Below are 17,521 nucleotides of genomic sequence, written 5' to 3'. Positions count from 1 at the left end.
AATGATACAAGTGTAGGGGCCCACCTCCTGAGCCAGGGAGGCAACATTATTTTTTAGTTATCCTCAGTAATGATTCTGAGATGCTCTAAGGTATCAAAAAGGGTAGTATTATGTGTTAAAGTACCACAAAATGAGAAAATTATTCTTGTTTCAACTGCCTTTTAATTCTTAAGATTTTAACAAGGAGAATACTCTTTCTCCATTTCTTTCTCATTCTCTATCATATCTATCTACAACCAATTAATTATTGAGTACGAAATACATTCATATGGCACGAAACTCAAAAGGTGCTAGACGGTTTACAGCAAAAAGTCTCCCTCCTATTCTTAATTCTCAGCCACCGGGTTCCCCTCACCAGAGACCATGATGGTAATCAGTTTTTCTGTGTATGCTCTCATAAATATTCTCAGCAGATCCACTTATATGTGTGTGTGTGTACCCATTTTTAGTAGACCCATGTCCCCCCACAAATGTTAGCCTACTATATACACCGCTCTATGCCTTGTTTTCCTTTTCATCTAGAGATCTCTTTCAGGTCATTTCCTACCATGACATACAGAGCTACCTTGTTCTTTTTTTTCCTAATGGCTACATGGACCATTGAATGAAGATGACAAAATTTATTTAAGTCCTCTACTGATGGTGTAACTGTCATGATCCAGGGCCTGTGCTTGTGGCACGGGTGACTCTCATAAGGAAGAATTCACTTCTAGGAGAGGCATTAAGGAGAAAATGAGTACTTAGATTCCAGGGATGGGAGTTGGGTGTTAACTGGGTAAAACCTCAGTGAAAGTTAATAAAGAGAGTTTATTTGTGTAGATGTTTTAAAAATCAAGAAATTAGAAGGAAGCCACCAAAAAAAGAGGAAGGAAAAAATGGATTAAGGTGATATACCTTTATGTTAAAAAGGGATGGGACATACTATAATCAAAGGTAGTAGAAAAGAAGAAGTTAGTAGACTGCAACCCACAACAGACTGCACATTTTTTCTATTTCAAAAGAAATTATCTGAGACAAGAAAAACTGAGGGCTCAGTGGATGTGGAACACTGTGCTGATCCTATTGAACCTAATGACTGTTTACAACTGAGATATTATTTGCTCTGTTCCCACACTCTGCTCATCCCTACCCACCTCACCTGTAAGGATATTGAGTCTTAAAGTGCCCACAAATCTAGAACAGCCTCTGAAGTTCGTTTACCTGTACCGACAAGAATCTAGGCTGAGAGTAACTGAATACGCAGGTGAATATTAGTGCCCATGTAAAAAGTCCTTATTCAGCAATCCGCAGTCTGGCCAGTGATTTTCCAAGTCAAAAGAGGCGATTGAAATAAACTTTTCCTGATTCTAGAGTGCTGATAGAAACTTAAGAATTAAGGGAAGGAAAGACAGAATGTTCTAGGGTTTAGAAGTAGTCAATCTGACTTGTCTGAGATGACTGTTCTCTCTAAAATTATCTTGGGCATAAGCAACACAGTTTGGGGGATGACTCAGATAAAAAGTCTATTCTAATATCCATTCTGTTCGCCAAACACACACTCTCTCTCCCTCCCTACCTCCCTCCCTCTCTCCCCAACCCCTCTCTCCCTTCCATCCTCTATCAGTATCTACTATTCTCTAATTCCAAGCCCAACCAATTCTTCTGTGGTTCACACCCCAAAAGACACAGCCCAGCCTTGCTGCTCAAGGCTCAGTAGTTCTCAATGGTCATTTCAGTCTAACAGTGAAGATATAATAACAGCAGCAGATTATATTTCTTTAATATTTATTTATGTTATGTATTGTGCTAGGCAATTACATTCATTATCTCAGTGAACTCTAAAACACATTACTGAGTAGGAATTCATTATTGTCATTACCACTTTCCAAATAAAGAAATGAAGGCATTAGAGGGGTAACCAACTCACCCAAGGTCAGGCAAAATTAGGAAGCAGTAGAGCTAGGTTTCAACCTAGGATAGTGGGATCTCAGAGCTTAAACTCAGAACCATCATATTAAATTGTCTCTGTATAGAATAGGAAATTTTTTTTTTTTTTTGTAGCTAGAACAAAACTTTACTGTCAGGCTCTGCAGGGCCACAGGACCTCAGGAGGGGTCCTCATGAGGCTGGCCCAGCCTCTTCTAAGGCATTCGATAATATTAGTAATTAAATAGCAACACTCATCCCCCAATCAGAATGTACGACAGAGGTCCCATTGTACCATGTAGTCCCAAGGGGTCTGGTCCCATGAGGTCTGGAACCCAAGATGCAGGGGTGGGGGGTGTTCCCTGATGCAGAAGGGTTAAAGCCACAAAAGAAAGGAGGAATGGGGGTCTGGGGTTAGCTGGGCTGGTCCATCACATCCAGGAATCCGGCTTGGCCCTTGAACTGACTGAGTTTGCTGACTGGTTTGCTGATGTATTAGGCAAATTCCATGCCTAAAATACTCATGGGTTATCCATTTATGACACAAATCTATTTTTAACATTGTCTACCCCATGGTAGGCCCTGTTCTAGACATTAAGAAAATAGCAGTGATGGGAAAGACAAGATCTCATGTAGCTCAGGTATCAGTGATAGGGAACAGACACATATTCATCTCTCAGCTTCCCTTGCATGTAGGGAGACATAAAAGAGATTCTTCTGGGTAACATTTTTTTCCTTCCCTGATAAAAATGAAAAGAGCATGCAAAGATAATTCATTTTCTCTCCACCCTCACACTTCCTGCATTTGTTGTGGTTATGTGAGGATGTGATGCCTGGAGCTGCAGCAGCTACATTATGACTATAAGGGGAAGCCTGCCCATTGCAGAAATTCTGAAACATAACTGATGAACAAACCTTAGGACTGGCTACTTCAGATATCTTGTTAAGTGAGACAGAAAGTACCTTTTTGCTGAAATCACTATTAATCGGTGTATTAAATTAACTATCTTTTATTTTTTATATTGTGAAACTTTGACATCTGGGGCCTTGCTAACCCTGGAAGAACTGCCCCTGCCAGGGTTGGCCAATTCCTAGAGATAGTAGCTGACTCTCCCATGAGTGTGCCCTTCAAATGCAAACCAATCAACTCAAAGCCCACACCACAACCAACTCCTTTATGGAGTTTACACACTACAGGCCTCCATCCATCTGCCCTGCTCACCCAGGAAGAGGTTCCAAACAACTAAAGACAGCCCCTGTGTGCCACAGCCTGCAGAAATTACTCAAATTAGCCAGTCCTAAGCCTGCTCACCCTGACTCACCTGTTCCTTCCCCTGGAAACCACGATAGAGGCTCCTGCCATATTTTCCTCGCTCTGCCTTCTGACTGACCCTGGTGCTTCCCCATGTGTAGTATGGCATGCCCGCTCCACATCTCCCCCACTCCCCCAGGAAAATGTAAGTTAACAACCTTCCTTTCCAGTGTCAATCATCCCCTGACCTGCTGCCCTTGCTATAACTCAAATTTTATATGAATATGCTGTTTTTTAGAATACTCAGGGAGCCAAATGCTTCCTAACTGATATAATTTGCAAGACTCTCAATCCAATTAAAACTCTACAAATCTAGGTTACTTTACCTTGTCTGAGGAAAAATAATGCTAATAGTAATCAACAGAAAAGACCAGTTTCAAGTGTCCGGTGGTAACATTCAGATGGTACTCGATACCAAAACCTACTATACTATATATCAGTTATTTCAAAAATAGTACTTCTTGAAACAAAAGAAAGGAGGTGGGTCTCAGGCAGGCCTGGCTGTGCAACCCTACCCAGAACAGCTCCTAGAGTCCCATATTAGTATTAGAGATTTCTCTGATTAAAGGGTTTTATGTCTGAAGCAACTTTGTAAACTCTCCCTTTAGACTGCTCGAGTTCCCCTTGCTGAAATTCCTGATAGATGCAGAATTAGTCCCAAAGACATTTTTCAAAGCTGTGAACATTTTATTTCTACCACATGTAAGTGATTCCTGCTGAAATATTAAGAAAGATGAAACCAGAGCTGGGAAGAAAATGGAATGATTGATAGACCATGCAAAGTAGATTCTTATACTGCAGTATGAGATACGATGAAGAATCAGGGCATGTTACATGACAGTTAATAGAAATGAAGCCAACATAAGGTTGGGCGGGGTGCTCTGGGAGACCATCAGGAAGTGAAAAGTCAACAGTAACTCCGGATCAGAAAAAAGTCTAACAGACACCAAACATGTGGATTATAGACTCAAGGAAGGAGAGAAAAAAAAACCTCCTAGATTGCATATCTTCTGTTATAAAGCCAAGGGAACATCTAGGAAAATATTTTAATCTTTGATGGAGGTCAGGGTGTGGAAGGTCAATAGCAAAGTAATCCTGCAATGACCGTTTACACCAAGGACTGTCCAATGAAATCACATTGTGGAATGTCTGTTATTACTAACGCAGGTTATATACAAAGACATTAGAGTACATTTAAAAGGTTCTCTTTATCGTTTCATTATAGCAAAAACAATTTTCAAGGGCCTTTAGAGGTCACGGGTAACCTCTAAAACCACAGTATAATTTTTTCCATGAGATCTTAAGGTGCTATTGTGGCAAGTGGAATCTGAATGAACTGAAGCACGGTAAGGGCAAGGTTAAAGTTCCCCTAAAGGTGGGCTCTCAAGAACACCTTTGTGAGCCTCTGGGTTGCCCCAGGTGGGGGAGGACAAGGAGAGGAACAATACCTTGCCTGGTGAGGGTGGGGATGCTTCAGGCAGGGTTCAAGGGCAGAAAGAGGTGGGAAGGGCTGCCACACTGTAGGGAGATTCTCAAACATAGCAATGGCTGTATAAACAGACACACTAAACAAGGCCCCAGGAGTAGGCAAGTTTTAAACTGCCCAGGACTAGGAGGGCACTTACAGAGCGCTTGTCGGCTTCTGCCCCTTGCTGGCCCTGGAGACATGCAGTGAGCTTCTTGTGCGTGCTGTGTGAAACTTGCTTCACCAGCTCCAGGCGCTTCTCCACCTACAGACAGAGCAGTGGGGGGAGTCACTGGGTGAAAACAAGGTCAGGAATGGGTTGTACGTCTGGACAATAATGGGAAAAGAGTGTGACCCATGTTTCTGCAGAGTCAGGGACTGCTGGGGAGACATCAGTGCTGGAGTTCTAGAATGGGGAGTGCTCACAGACTCTGGGATTCTCTGCTAACCATGTAATGAAATGGCTTTAAATGTCTCCCAAGAAATCTTCCCAAACCATTATTCAAAACACAAGGTACAATTGTGAGGAATAAAGTGTGTCTTTAAATAAATTGTATAAGGAACAACTAAGCAGTTTAAATAACATTACGAATGGCTTGGTTTTAAAGTGAAAGAAATCTTTGGTGTCTATCAACTAAGGGCCAACAACAAACTTACCTGAAGAAGGTCTTCACTCAGAACTTCAGTCTTTTCTGCCCTACAGAGAAAAATTAGAAACATCCAGTTAAAAAAAAAAGGCAGGGGAACAGTCTCATTCTAGGAACAGAGTCTCATACTTACTCTCTACTCTTCGTTTATGAACAGATTAGAAAAACAGAGACATTAGGAGCAAAAATTTCTAACAAGAGAAAATACGGACAATACTGGAATTAACCAGAAACCTTAAATAACCAGCAAACAAGATATTCTGAAGAGTCTGCTGCTACAGACTGGAACCTATATGAAGGATAACAAACACACTTCTTTTGTCCCCAGACCTTTTTTTAATTAGGTTCCAATTAATTAGGTTCCTCCTCTTAAACCCCTAAAAGAAAAACTGCAAACAGAGAGACAGCACTGAGTCCTGGTGACAAATGCAAATGTCAACACTAAGATCTGGCAACCAGTGTCAGGCCCACCAGGAAGTGAGGGGCTTGAACCTGAGATTAACATGTTCAGGGAAAAAGCTTGGACTCTGGCTGAAGTAGTCCCAACCTGTTAGGACCCTGGCCTCACATCAGAGGAGAATGTAAATCTTTGGAGCAAAGCTTTCTCAACTTATTGCCTTGGGATTCCAGGGATAAGATTCAGTCAGTGATTTCTTTCACACGGGTGTATTCTCTCTCCTCACTCTCACACTCTCTCAACCACCACCCCCCAACACACAAACTACAAGTTCACGTGAAAAACAAATCATTGAGACTAGGAGTATATCGAAAAAAGAAACGACATATATAGAGCCCAAAGGACCTCAATGACTAGAATTATCAAAGATTGTAATATGTATAAAATATAGAAGAACAAATGATATATTAAAAACTCAGTGAGAGGATTTCTGCTTCTGAGAATATGGAGTAAGCATATTCTTTTCATTAAGTACAAACAAAACCCTGTGACATTATGTATAGAACAAACTAAGAAAAATACAAGGTGAGAAGAAAGAGGACTGGCTGGTGACCACCAGATTTTTTTGCTTCAGATATTCCAGACTTGACTGCGACCTGGAATACCAATGGGTGCAGACAAAACAACTCAATGAAAGCCTGGTCTCTGTAGCCAAAGGATCAGGAAAGGGGCAGCCTAGCAACATAGAACATTTACAGACAATAACTGCTGACTCCAGCCAAACACTACAGAAATAACTGTTTTCCTAGCCCACCCACACCAGCAAAGGCTGAGTGGGGAGCAGGGAGTAATGAGGTATATACCCTTGCTAGGGTATAACAAGGCACTCAAACCACCCCGCTCACCCAGGCCAGGGTAGAAGTGTCAGAGAAGAATGAGTATAGAGCTGGGACATTTATCACTGCTAGGCAGTGACAATGGAAGCCACATGGGTAGCCTAGACATCTATCCTCACCTGGTAGTAGCAAAGCATCCTTCCTCCTCTCCATGGTGGTGGTGTTACAGGAGGCCCCGTAAAGGTCAGGACTTTTACTATACCCCAGTGGTAACAAGGCCACCCTCTTCCATGGTATTAATGGAAGCCAAGTGAGGAGCAGAAATGAGGTGCTCCTACCCTTCACAGCCAGGGAGGAATGAATGAAGGCCTATTGGGAAGCCAGAATTCCCACTCCCACCCAGCAGTAATGAAGAGCACTCTTGGGGGGGCAAGGACAAGGAAGGCTGAGTGGGGGATGGGATCTTCTACTCCCACCTGGCAGTAACAAAGCAGAATTCTACCTTCCCCTGCTGGCTTTAGAGAAAGCCAGGTAAAAGAGAAAGTTTAAATATGATCCAGAGTCTCATAATATAATACTCACAACCCAGGCTTCAATAAAAAATTACTCATTATGCTAAAAAACAGAAAAACCTCAGATTGAATAAAAAAAGAGAATACATGTCAACGGTAGGATGACAGCAATGTTAGCATTCTCTGACAGACTTTAAAGTTTTCATTACAAAAATGCTTCAATGAGCAATTATGAACATGCTTGAAACAAATAAAAAATAAAGTGTCATAAAAGAAGGCATAAAAAAGAATGAAGTGAAAATTTTAGAGCCAAAAAAGTTGCAATAATCTAAATTTTAAAATTCCAGTGAACGAGTTCAAATGCAGATTGCAGGGAGTGAAAGCAAGAATCAGTGAACTGAAAGAAAGTACAATAAAAATTTCCTAAACAGCAGGGAAAAAACAGCCCAAACAAACAAACAAAAACAAAGTTTCAGGGACCTAAAGGACTATAATAAAAGATTAGATATTTATGTTATCACAGTCTCCGAAAAAGAGGATAAAGAAGGTCATGCTGAAAAAATACTCAAAGAAATAATGGCTGAAAACCTTTCCAAATTTGGCAAAAGACATAAACCTACATATAGGTAGGTTGAAAGGATAAGAAGACATCATGCAAACATTAATCAAAGAAAGCAGAAGTAGCTGTACTAATATCAGATAAAACAGACATTGAAAGAAAGAAAATGACCAGAGACAGAGAGGACCATAATATAATGATAAAAGAGTCAATTCAGCAAGAAGATATACTGATCTGAAATGTGTTTGCAATAAACAACAAAGCTGAAAAACATGCGAGAAAAAAAAAACTGAGAAAACTGAAAGGAAAAATAGAGAAATCCATAATTATAGCTGGATATTTCAACATCCCCTCTTTCGACAAAAGATCGGCTCATGTATGAGAACAAAATTCCAATAGAATTTAATTAACATTTATAGAACACTCCACTTAACACTAGCAGAATATACTCTTTTCCAGTACATACATCAATATAGAAAACATGTGGGTTCATAAAATAAACCTCAACTAATTTGAAAGAACTGAAATCATATGCAGTGTATTCTCTTATCGATAACAAAAAGATAAGAAGAAAATATCCAAACACTTGGACACTAAACAAAACACTTCTAAATAATCCATGGAAAAACAAGAAAATCTCAAGGGAAATAAAAAAAAATACTGAAGTAAAAAAATGAAATGCAATATATCAAAATACTAGACACAGCCAAAGTAATGCTGGGAGGAAAATTTATAGCACTAGATCCATACATAAGAAAAGAGAAATATTCTCAAATGGAAAATATAAGTTCTTACTATAACTAAAAAAAAAAAAGACCAAAAATAAGTCCAAAGCAAACAAAAGGAAGGAAATCATAAAGGGCAGAAATAAATTAACTTAAAACAAAAAAATAATAATAACAGAGAAAATCAGTAAAAAAGAACTGGCTTTTTTAAAAGATAAGTACAGCTGAAAAAACCTCTAGTACAAATAGAAAGAAAAAAAGATAGAAATTACTAATAATAGAAATGAAACAGTAAATACCACTATAAAACCCTGTAAATTTCAAAAAAAAAAAAGATATCATTGAACAGCTATGCATATGTAAATTTGACAACTTACATGAAATGGACTAATTACTTAAAATATGTAAATGACCACAATATACCAAATATAAAATAATTTAAATAGCCCTGTAACTATTAAGAAATTGAACTTGTATTGTTAAAAGTATCAAAAAAGAAATCTTCAGACCCAGAAGGCTTCCAAGAGAATTCCAACAAACGTTTAAAGATAATTAACACCAATTTTACATAATCTTTTCCAGAATGTAGAAGAGGAGGGAACACTTCTCAATTCATTTTATGAAACTAGTATTTCTCTGATACCAAAACCAGATGAAGAAAAGTTTTTAAAACCAATATTCTTCATGAAAATAGATGCAAAATCCTTAAGAAAACACTGCAAAATGCAATTCAACAATATATAAAAAGAATTATTCACCATGACCAAGTTAGGTTTATTCTAGGGATATTATTCCAGGGATGTGAAAATTAAGCAATGTAATTCATTATATTAATAAAGACTAAAGAAATAAAAAAGCATGATCATGTCAATCAATGTAGAAAAACCATTTGAGAAAATTCAGCACCCATTCTTGTTAAAAAAAAAAAACTCTCATAAAATGTAGAAGGGGACTTCCTCAACTTGATAAATAACATCTGAAAAAAAAAAAACAAAAAAACCTACAGTTAACATTATACTTAATGGTGAAAGCCTTGATGCTTTCCCCGCCAAGACAGGGATCAAGGCAAGAATGTCTGCACTCAACACTCATTCTACACAATGCTGGAGGTTTGCATCAGTGCAATAAAGCAAAAAAAAAGGAAAAAAAAACAAAGCAAAAATAGAGATCTGAAAAGAACTAATAAAAATGTTCCTATTTACAGATGACAAGATTGCCCATGTAGAAAATACCAAGGAATCTATCACCTCCCTCCACAAAAAAATCCTAGGACTAATAAATGAGTTCAGCAAGGTTGCACTATACAAGGTAAACACATGAAAATAGATTTTATTTATATATACTAGTAATGAACATAAGAATACTGAGGTTAAAAATAAAATATCATTGACAATTGTTTTAAAAAATAAAATACTTAGGTATAAGTCTATCAAAATATACGCAAAATGTGTATGCAGAAAACTACAAAATGCTTATGAAAGAAATCAAAGGAGGTCTAAATAAATGGAGAGACATACTGTGTCTATGGACTGAAAGACAACATAATAAAGAAGTCAATACTCACAAAATTAGTAATCCCAATAAAAATTTCAAAAGGATTTTTCGTAGAGACAAACTGATTCTACAATTTATATGAAACTGCAAAAGAAGTAGAAGATCTAACACAATTTTTAGAATAAATCTGTAGGAATCACTATACAATTTTAAGACTTTATGGTAAAGGATAGAAAGACAAATCAATGGGACAGAATAAAGTAAACAGATATAACCGACTGATTTTTAACAAAAGTGCAAAGGCAATTCAATGGGGGAAAAAGAGACTTTCTAATAAATTGTACTGGTACAATTGGATATTCATATGAAAAATATGAATCTCGATCCATACCTCAAATAACTCATAGTAGATCACAGACTTAAATATAAAACCTAAGACTATAAAACTTTTGAAAAAAATATATGAGAAAATATCTTTGACCATGGGTTAGGCAATGAGTTCTTAGATATGACATCAAAAGCATGATCCGTAAAAGAAAAAAAAATCAGACTTCATCAAAATTAAAAGTTTTGCTCCGTGAAAGGCAGTGTTAAAAGATGAAGACAGCCCACAGAAAGAGAAAATATTTGCAGATCACATATATGATGAATTATATACAGAATATATAAAGAACTCTCAAACTCAACAATAAGAAAACAATTCTATTAAAAATGGGCAAAAATTTTAAACAGAAATTTTATCAAAGAAGATTTATAGATAACAAATAAGCACAAGAAAAATTACTCAACATCATTATCCACTGGAAAAATGCAAATTAATACCCAAATGAGATAATACTATTAAGATGGATAAATAACAACAACAACAACAGCTGATCATAGAGGATATAGAGTAAATGAAACTCTCAGAAATTGCTGGGGCAGGCAGGTAGGCAATGAAAAATGGTACGGACACTATAGAAAACAGCTAGGCAGCTTCTTATAAACTTGAACTTATACTTGCCATCTGACTTAGCAATTCTCCTCTAGAGAAATAAAAATTTATGTCCACAGACATGCACACATACACACACCCCTCATGAATGTTCATAGTAACTTTATTTCTAATAACAAAAAGCTGGAAACAACTTAGATGTCCTTCAATAGGTGAATGGATGAATAATAGACTACTACTCAGCAATAAATAAGAGACTACTGATACATGCTACAACATGGATAACTGTCAAAAACATTATTATGCACAGTGAAAAAAGCCAATCTCAAAAGGTTACATACATACTAAATAATTCCATTGATATGACATGCTGGAAAAGCAAAACTATAGGGATGGAAAACAGAGTAGCGGTTGACACATATTGGAGTCAGGGAAGGTTTGGCTTCAAAGTGAATTTTTTAAGGTGATAGATTGTTCTACATCCAGTGTGTGCTAGTGATTATACAAATCAATGCATGTGTTAAAACTCATAGAACTGCACAGAGAAAAATAAGTTTTCTTTATGTAAATTTTAAAAGTAAAAAAAAAATTAAAACAGTGCTGAGATACCAGAAAACAATATCATGTAAGTCAAGAAGGATGACTGAAGTAGTCTAAGATCCTAGTATTGGTCATTAGAGGAGTTAAAATAATAATTTAGATTTTGTGAGGCTAAAACATGATAAATATTTCAAGGGTAGCACTAAAGAAGTAGAAATAGAATACACATCTTCCAAACCAATAGAGGTGAAATAATCAAAATAAGACAACAAAATCACAACAATTCACAATAAAAACTCACTGAATCAAAACAAAGGGAAAAGATTGTAGTAGGTGAAGCAGTATTGAAGAAAAAAATAGAAAGCATGAAATAAAATACTAGACACAAATATAGCATTAATAAAAATGGACTAAATATGCCAGTTAAAAGCCAAAAATGTTCAGCTTAGAAATAAAAGAATCTAGCTCTATGCTAGTTATAAAAGCTATATCTAAAACATAAAGAATTGGGAATATTGAAGAGAAAGAGAGAAAAGAATACATATCAGGCTATTTCTAATTAATATTTTATTAATATTGGCCAAAATAGACTTTGAGGCAAAAAAAAAAAAAAAAAGACATCATAAGAAAGAGAGGATCACAATATAATGAATGCTAAAAAAGTTTAAATAATCAAGAACCAGTGAAAATTCTGAACTTGAGTATATGTGATAAGAATCACAAAATATACTAATCAAAACTAATAGAACCTCAGGGAAGCCCTGAAAATTTTACCATAATAGATGTCATCATTCTTCTCTCAATTAATGAGAGGTAAAGCAAAAAAAAAAGTTAGTGAAGATATAGAGGATTTAAAAAACATAAGTTGACAGGATTTATTTGATAGACATATATGAAACCCTGAATTTAATAATAATAAAATATAAATTCTTTTCATGTATGCAAGAATTCATTTCCAAAAATTAGCCTATGAAGAACATCTCAACAAAAAAATGACAGATGACACACAAATGATGTTCTCTACTCCAATGCAATTTAGGTTGAAATCAATACCAAAAATGTTTAAAAAAATTTAGAAACTTAATAGGTCAAAAAGATCTTTTAGAAATTTAAAGTATTTAGAATCGAAAAACAATAAAAATACTGCATATCAAACTTGTCCGATAGTAGAATGATACTTAAAAAAAATAGAAACTCAAAATGCTTATATTAGAAGAGAGATTAAAAATACTTAGAATAAGTTTAAACAGAATAAACTTCAAGAAATTAGAAGAAAATAAACAGGGAAGAAATCAGTAAAATAAAAAATCATATAATAAAATCAACAAGGTTAAAGTTAATTTTTTGAAAAGACTAACAAAATGGAAAACCTCTATAAAATCTATCAAAGATAAAAATGAGAGAAGAAATATAAAAACAATAAGAAATAAAAGTGGAATATAACCAGTGATGCTGCAGAGATTAAAATGATAAATAAAAGTTATGAATAACTTTATTTGAAAAATTAGACAAAACGGCCAAATAGCCAGAAAAATAAAGCAAGCCAAATTGACTCAGGAATGAATAGGAAGTCTAGATAGTCTTATAAACATTAAAGTAGTTAAACCAATAATTAAACTTCTTTCCACAGAGAAAACAAAAGACCAAGAAGTTTTACAGGTAAATTCCCAAGAAATATTTATTTCTAAACATGTCCAAACATGTAAACTCTTTTAAAAAACAGAAAAAGAAGCAACATACTTGGACTCATTCTAAGAGATGAATACAATTTCATACCAAAACTAGACAAGAACTGTATAAATTATAAATTAGTCATATATTAATAATGATACAAATATCCTAAACAAAATAAATTAGCACACTGTAAAAAAGTTAGATTAACTGTTGGAATGCAAGAGTGATTTAACTTTATAAATCTGTAAGTGTAATTCATCACATTGACAGATTAAAGGATAGAACATGACTATCTCAAAAAATTATAGACAAAATATTTAATAAAATTCAATATCTGCTCATGAAAACAGAAAAATAAGGAAAATCTTTACATTGACTTTTTAAAAGTATAAAACATTCTTAACAGAAACATGTTAAAAATATTCCCTTTATAATCAAGAATAAGACAATACCTACTATTACTGTCTACCCAATTTAGTAAACAACTGAAATAAAATATTTCAAAACCAAAAAGGAAGCACTTAAACCGACATAATCTATAGACATCATTAAAAATAATGAAAGTTTAGAAAAGTAGCTGGATATAAGATCAATATTATAAAAGCAATATAACTAGTAAATATTTAGAAAACCTAACTTTAAAAAATCATTTAACACAAACTTTGAATAAATTTAATCAAAGATAGGCAATATATTTATAGAGAAAAAATTTTAATTAGTAAAAGAAATTAACAAAGACAAATTGAAAGATGTATTTATGGATTGGAAGAATTAATTTTGGAAAGATATCAGTTCTCTTCGTATCAATGCACTTTCAATAAAAAAGACAAATAAGAATTCAAAACAACAAATTTAACAGGCTGAATTCAAAATTTATACAAAAATTCAAAGACTTAAGGAAAAACCAAGATTATTCTTAAGATAAGTTGGGGAGCTTCATTACCAGACATTGAAACTTATTAAAATCAGAGTAATTAAGACAGTATTATATCAGTGTTCACACTGAACACTGGAATGGGCAAGAGTACCAGAAATAGGCCCATACAAATAGAAAGACTGTGATATTGTGATAAAAGGGTTCAGAACAGGCCTCCCCAAGATGTGTTTCTTTGGCATGTGGACTGTTTTGAATATGAAGACAATTGAGACCCTCTGTGCTCAAGAAAAACTTTTACCTCTCCCTTATATAATTTAAATCTGGGGTCTTGCTCATACTAAGAGTTATCACCAGAAATATCTTTTTTATGATCTATCTATAAAGCAGGGCAAACACCTAATTACTGAACATCTGTTCTTGTTCTGTGAATGATCCTCCTTTCTAAAGCTTCAGATGTCTTACCTCATCCTTAGCTCAGGGTGTCATGTAAACCTCATTTTAACTTCCTGTCTCTGAATCTTTCATGTATACATACGTATGTGGTCTCTGACTCTCTCGTGTATATGGAGTTCTCATTATATGCGTGTAATTAAATTTGGTTATTTTCTCTTTATATACTTTGTATTCATTTAATTATAAAAACAGCTGGAAGAACCTACAAAGATTGAGGAAAAATTTTTCCTTCCCTACAATGATTTATAAGAAATATATATTTGTTCTTCGTTCACAATACCTGGTTCACAGCTCTTAAAACCCTTGGAATATCCTGTGATAAGAGCCATAAAGATGTCTTTTGTTATGTTAATGAGGTGACCATTGGAAAGCACCTAAGGATGTGGACTAGTTACAAGAACCAACCATGAGATTAGAAGATTGGAACTTTCAGTCCCACCCCCAGACCTTCAGGGAGGGGAGAGGAGCTGGAGGTTAAAGCAATAACCAATGGGCAATGATTTAATTAATCAAGCCTATGTAATGAAGTTTTCATAAAAACCCAAACGCCCTGGGTTCAGAGAACTTTTGGGTTGGTGAACACATGTAGGCGTTGGGAGGGTGGCACCCCCATAGACAGCATGGAAGCTCTGAGGCCTTGTGCCATACCTTGCCCTATGCATTTCTTCCATCTGGCTGTTCCTGAGTTATATCCTTTTATAATAAACCGTGGAGGAGGTCGTGGGAACTTCTGATTTATAGCCAGTTGGTCAGAAGCACAGGTAACAGCCTGGGCTTACGAGTGGCACTGAAGGGGAGTGTGTGTGTGTGTGGGGAGCAGGGTAGTCTTGTAGGACTGAACCCTTAACACGTGGAATCTGATGCTATTTCCTGGTAGACAGTGTCAGAACTGAGTTAAACTCTCAGACACGCTGCTGGTATCCAAGAGTTGTTTGTTGTTGTATGAAACTGCCTTTCTCACAAACTGAAACTAGGTCCAGAAACATCTATTTAATGGTAGATGATAGGGTGTTATCCCACATTGGGAGAGAGCCGGGAAATGAAAACGAGTTATTCGATAAATAGTGCTGGATTTATCCACACGATGAGAAAAAAATGGAGTTCCTACCCAAAACCATGCATAAAATTCAAGCCCCAATAAATTAAACACTTAAATGTAATAGGCAAGACATTAAAACTTCTACAAAAAAATATCAAGATAGAATATCTTATATTTCTGACCATGGAATGAGACTTTGAATATAGAACATATACAATTAATGATAAAAGAAAAGAATAATAAATTATTTGCATGAAAATTAACAACTTCTGTTACGGTGGTTGAAAAAAAGGTGAAAAGAAAGTCAGAAACTAGAAAAAGATATATGTAAGACAATACAACTGCCACAGGATTAACATTCAGACTATATCAAGAACACTTACAGGTCAACAACAAAACAATCCACTCTATGGAAAAATTGGCTAAAGACTAGCACTTCTTAAAAAAGGAAATTCTAATGATTAACAAATATATAAAAACCTGGTCAATCTCATTAGTAACCAGGAATATACAAATTAAAACCTAGCAGTTTAGCAAAAATGCACCTCTGACAATTCCAAATGGTGAAGAATGGAGTAATGAGAACCTCTACAGACCATAACTACAAGTATAAATTGTTAAAAGCATTATAGAAAACAGTGTGTCATTATTTTGTACATTTGACTTTGAAATTCAGTATCCAAATGAAACGTCTTTTAACAGAACAATACTTACTATGTTGATGCACACTAATATTTTCTACTATGTTCACTAAATTTATTTGATTTCATTATCACTAATGTGTTAGGACCTGCATTCAAAGAACACTGTCCTAGAGAAACCCAAGCACCTTTACCAGGAGATATTTACGAAACACTCATAACAGCTATATATATATTTTTTGTAAAACAAAAAAATTAGGGGAAAAAAGGCTATCAAGAATAGCATTAAAAAAATCAGGATATTTCTTTTTAATGACATATCATGCAGTAATAAAAAGTAATGAAATAAAATTTACCCAAACAACATGGCTGAATCTTAGAAGTACATACAATGTTGAACGGGGGGAAAAAGAACAAAGTCTACTTAAATTATGACACCGTTTTCATAAAGCTCAAAACCAAACACCATTAAAGGCATATTGTTAAGAGATAAATACACATGTAGTAAAATAAAAGTTAAGTATTATAAACTAAAATTTCAAATAGTGGCTATCACTAGGAAAGGAAGAGGGATGAGATTTGGGAGGGATATACAGACGGCTTCAACATAATTGGTAATGTTTTGGCTCTGATTTGTGTAGTAGGTTCATAGCTTAACATGTTTTAGAACATATATACAAGATACATATAGGTAATCTATGTATCAAATAACAGATAATATAAAAAATTAACATTAACCAAGCACTGACAATTAAGCATAAACTTATATAAATGATTCCACAATCTCATGAGACTAAAAACAAAGAAATAAAAAAAAATTATGTTCATTACATTCTCTGTATTCTGGTTAAAATGCACTAATATACACACACACACACACACACATATATACACACCATATATATGTGTGTGTGTATATATGTGTGTGTGTATACACATACACACACACACACACACACATGCACAATCTTATGTACATAAATAACCAATAAAAATAATATAGCTACACAGACGCTAAAAAGGCAACAAGCTCACCCCTTGGAAAGAAAGGGAGTCTTGCTGGAGACAAATTCTGCTCTTTAAGGGTATTCTTAAAAATCTGGGGACATAAACTTATTTGGAGATAAAAAGGTTTTAAGAAAATTCTAGAACATGTTTTACTGAATGAGAAAAAGACTCATCAATATTGAGTTGGAAGGAGCAATGGAGGCCACTTTTCCCCATTTTCCACTCATCTGAGATTTCCCTCCATTCCTCCAGAAGCACTCCTAGAGAGCATTACAGATGGAGCCATGGATGTTAATCTTCCAAGGATGGGAGGTGGGTTAACAGGTGATGATATTTTTAGAAAGCCTGGTATTTTTGGCCTCATCTTTGTAAAGGAAAGACAGCATCATTCATTAGCAAGACAATGAACACTATCTACATTTTCAGGGGATGAGTCATTCCACAGATGATGGGCACTGTGAGGGTGACATTTGGGTTCAAGTTATGTCTTTTTTTTTTTTTTT

The 17,521-nt window shown here is 35.2% G+C and overlaps 1 protein-coding gene across 3 annotated transcripts in view; it reads right to left on the bottom strand.

Moving 5' to 3' along the window:
* ARHGAP44 (Rho GTPase activating protein 44) overlaps nucleotides 1-17,521 on the bottom strand; it is a 175,414-nt gene that overhangs the window by 74,127 nt on the left and 83,766 nt on the right. For all 3 annotated transcript variants that reach the window (XM_039847386.1, XM_039847384.1, XM_039847385.1), the window contains 2 exons: nucleotides 5,340-5,379; nucleotides 4,843-4,947 (listed from right to left, as the gene is read on the bottom strand). Coding sequence is in view for 2 of the 3 variants with exons in the window: in XM_039847384.1 (XP_039703318.1) it covers nucleotides 4,843-4,947; nucleotides 5,340-5,379 (145 nt within the window). In the remaining variant the exon portion in view is untranslated. The remainder of the gene's footprint in view (nucleotides 1-4,842; nucleotides 4,948-5,339; nucleotides 5,380-17,521) is intronic.

Source organism: Pteropus medius, unplaced genomic scaffold (genome assembly GCF_902729225.1).
Source record: "Pteropus medius unplaced genomic scaffold, Ma_sr-lr_union100, whole genome shotgun sequence".
Taxonomy (NCBI): Eukaryota; Metazoa; Chordata; class Mammalia; order Chiroptera; family Pteropodidae; genus Pteropus; species Pteropus medius.
This window is presented reverse-complemented; position numbering and strand designations above follow the sequence as displayed.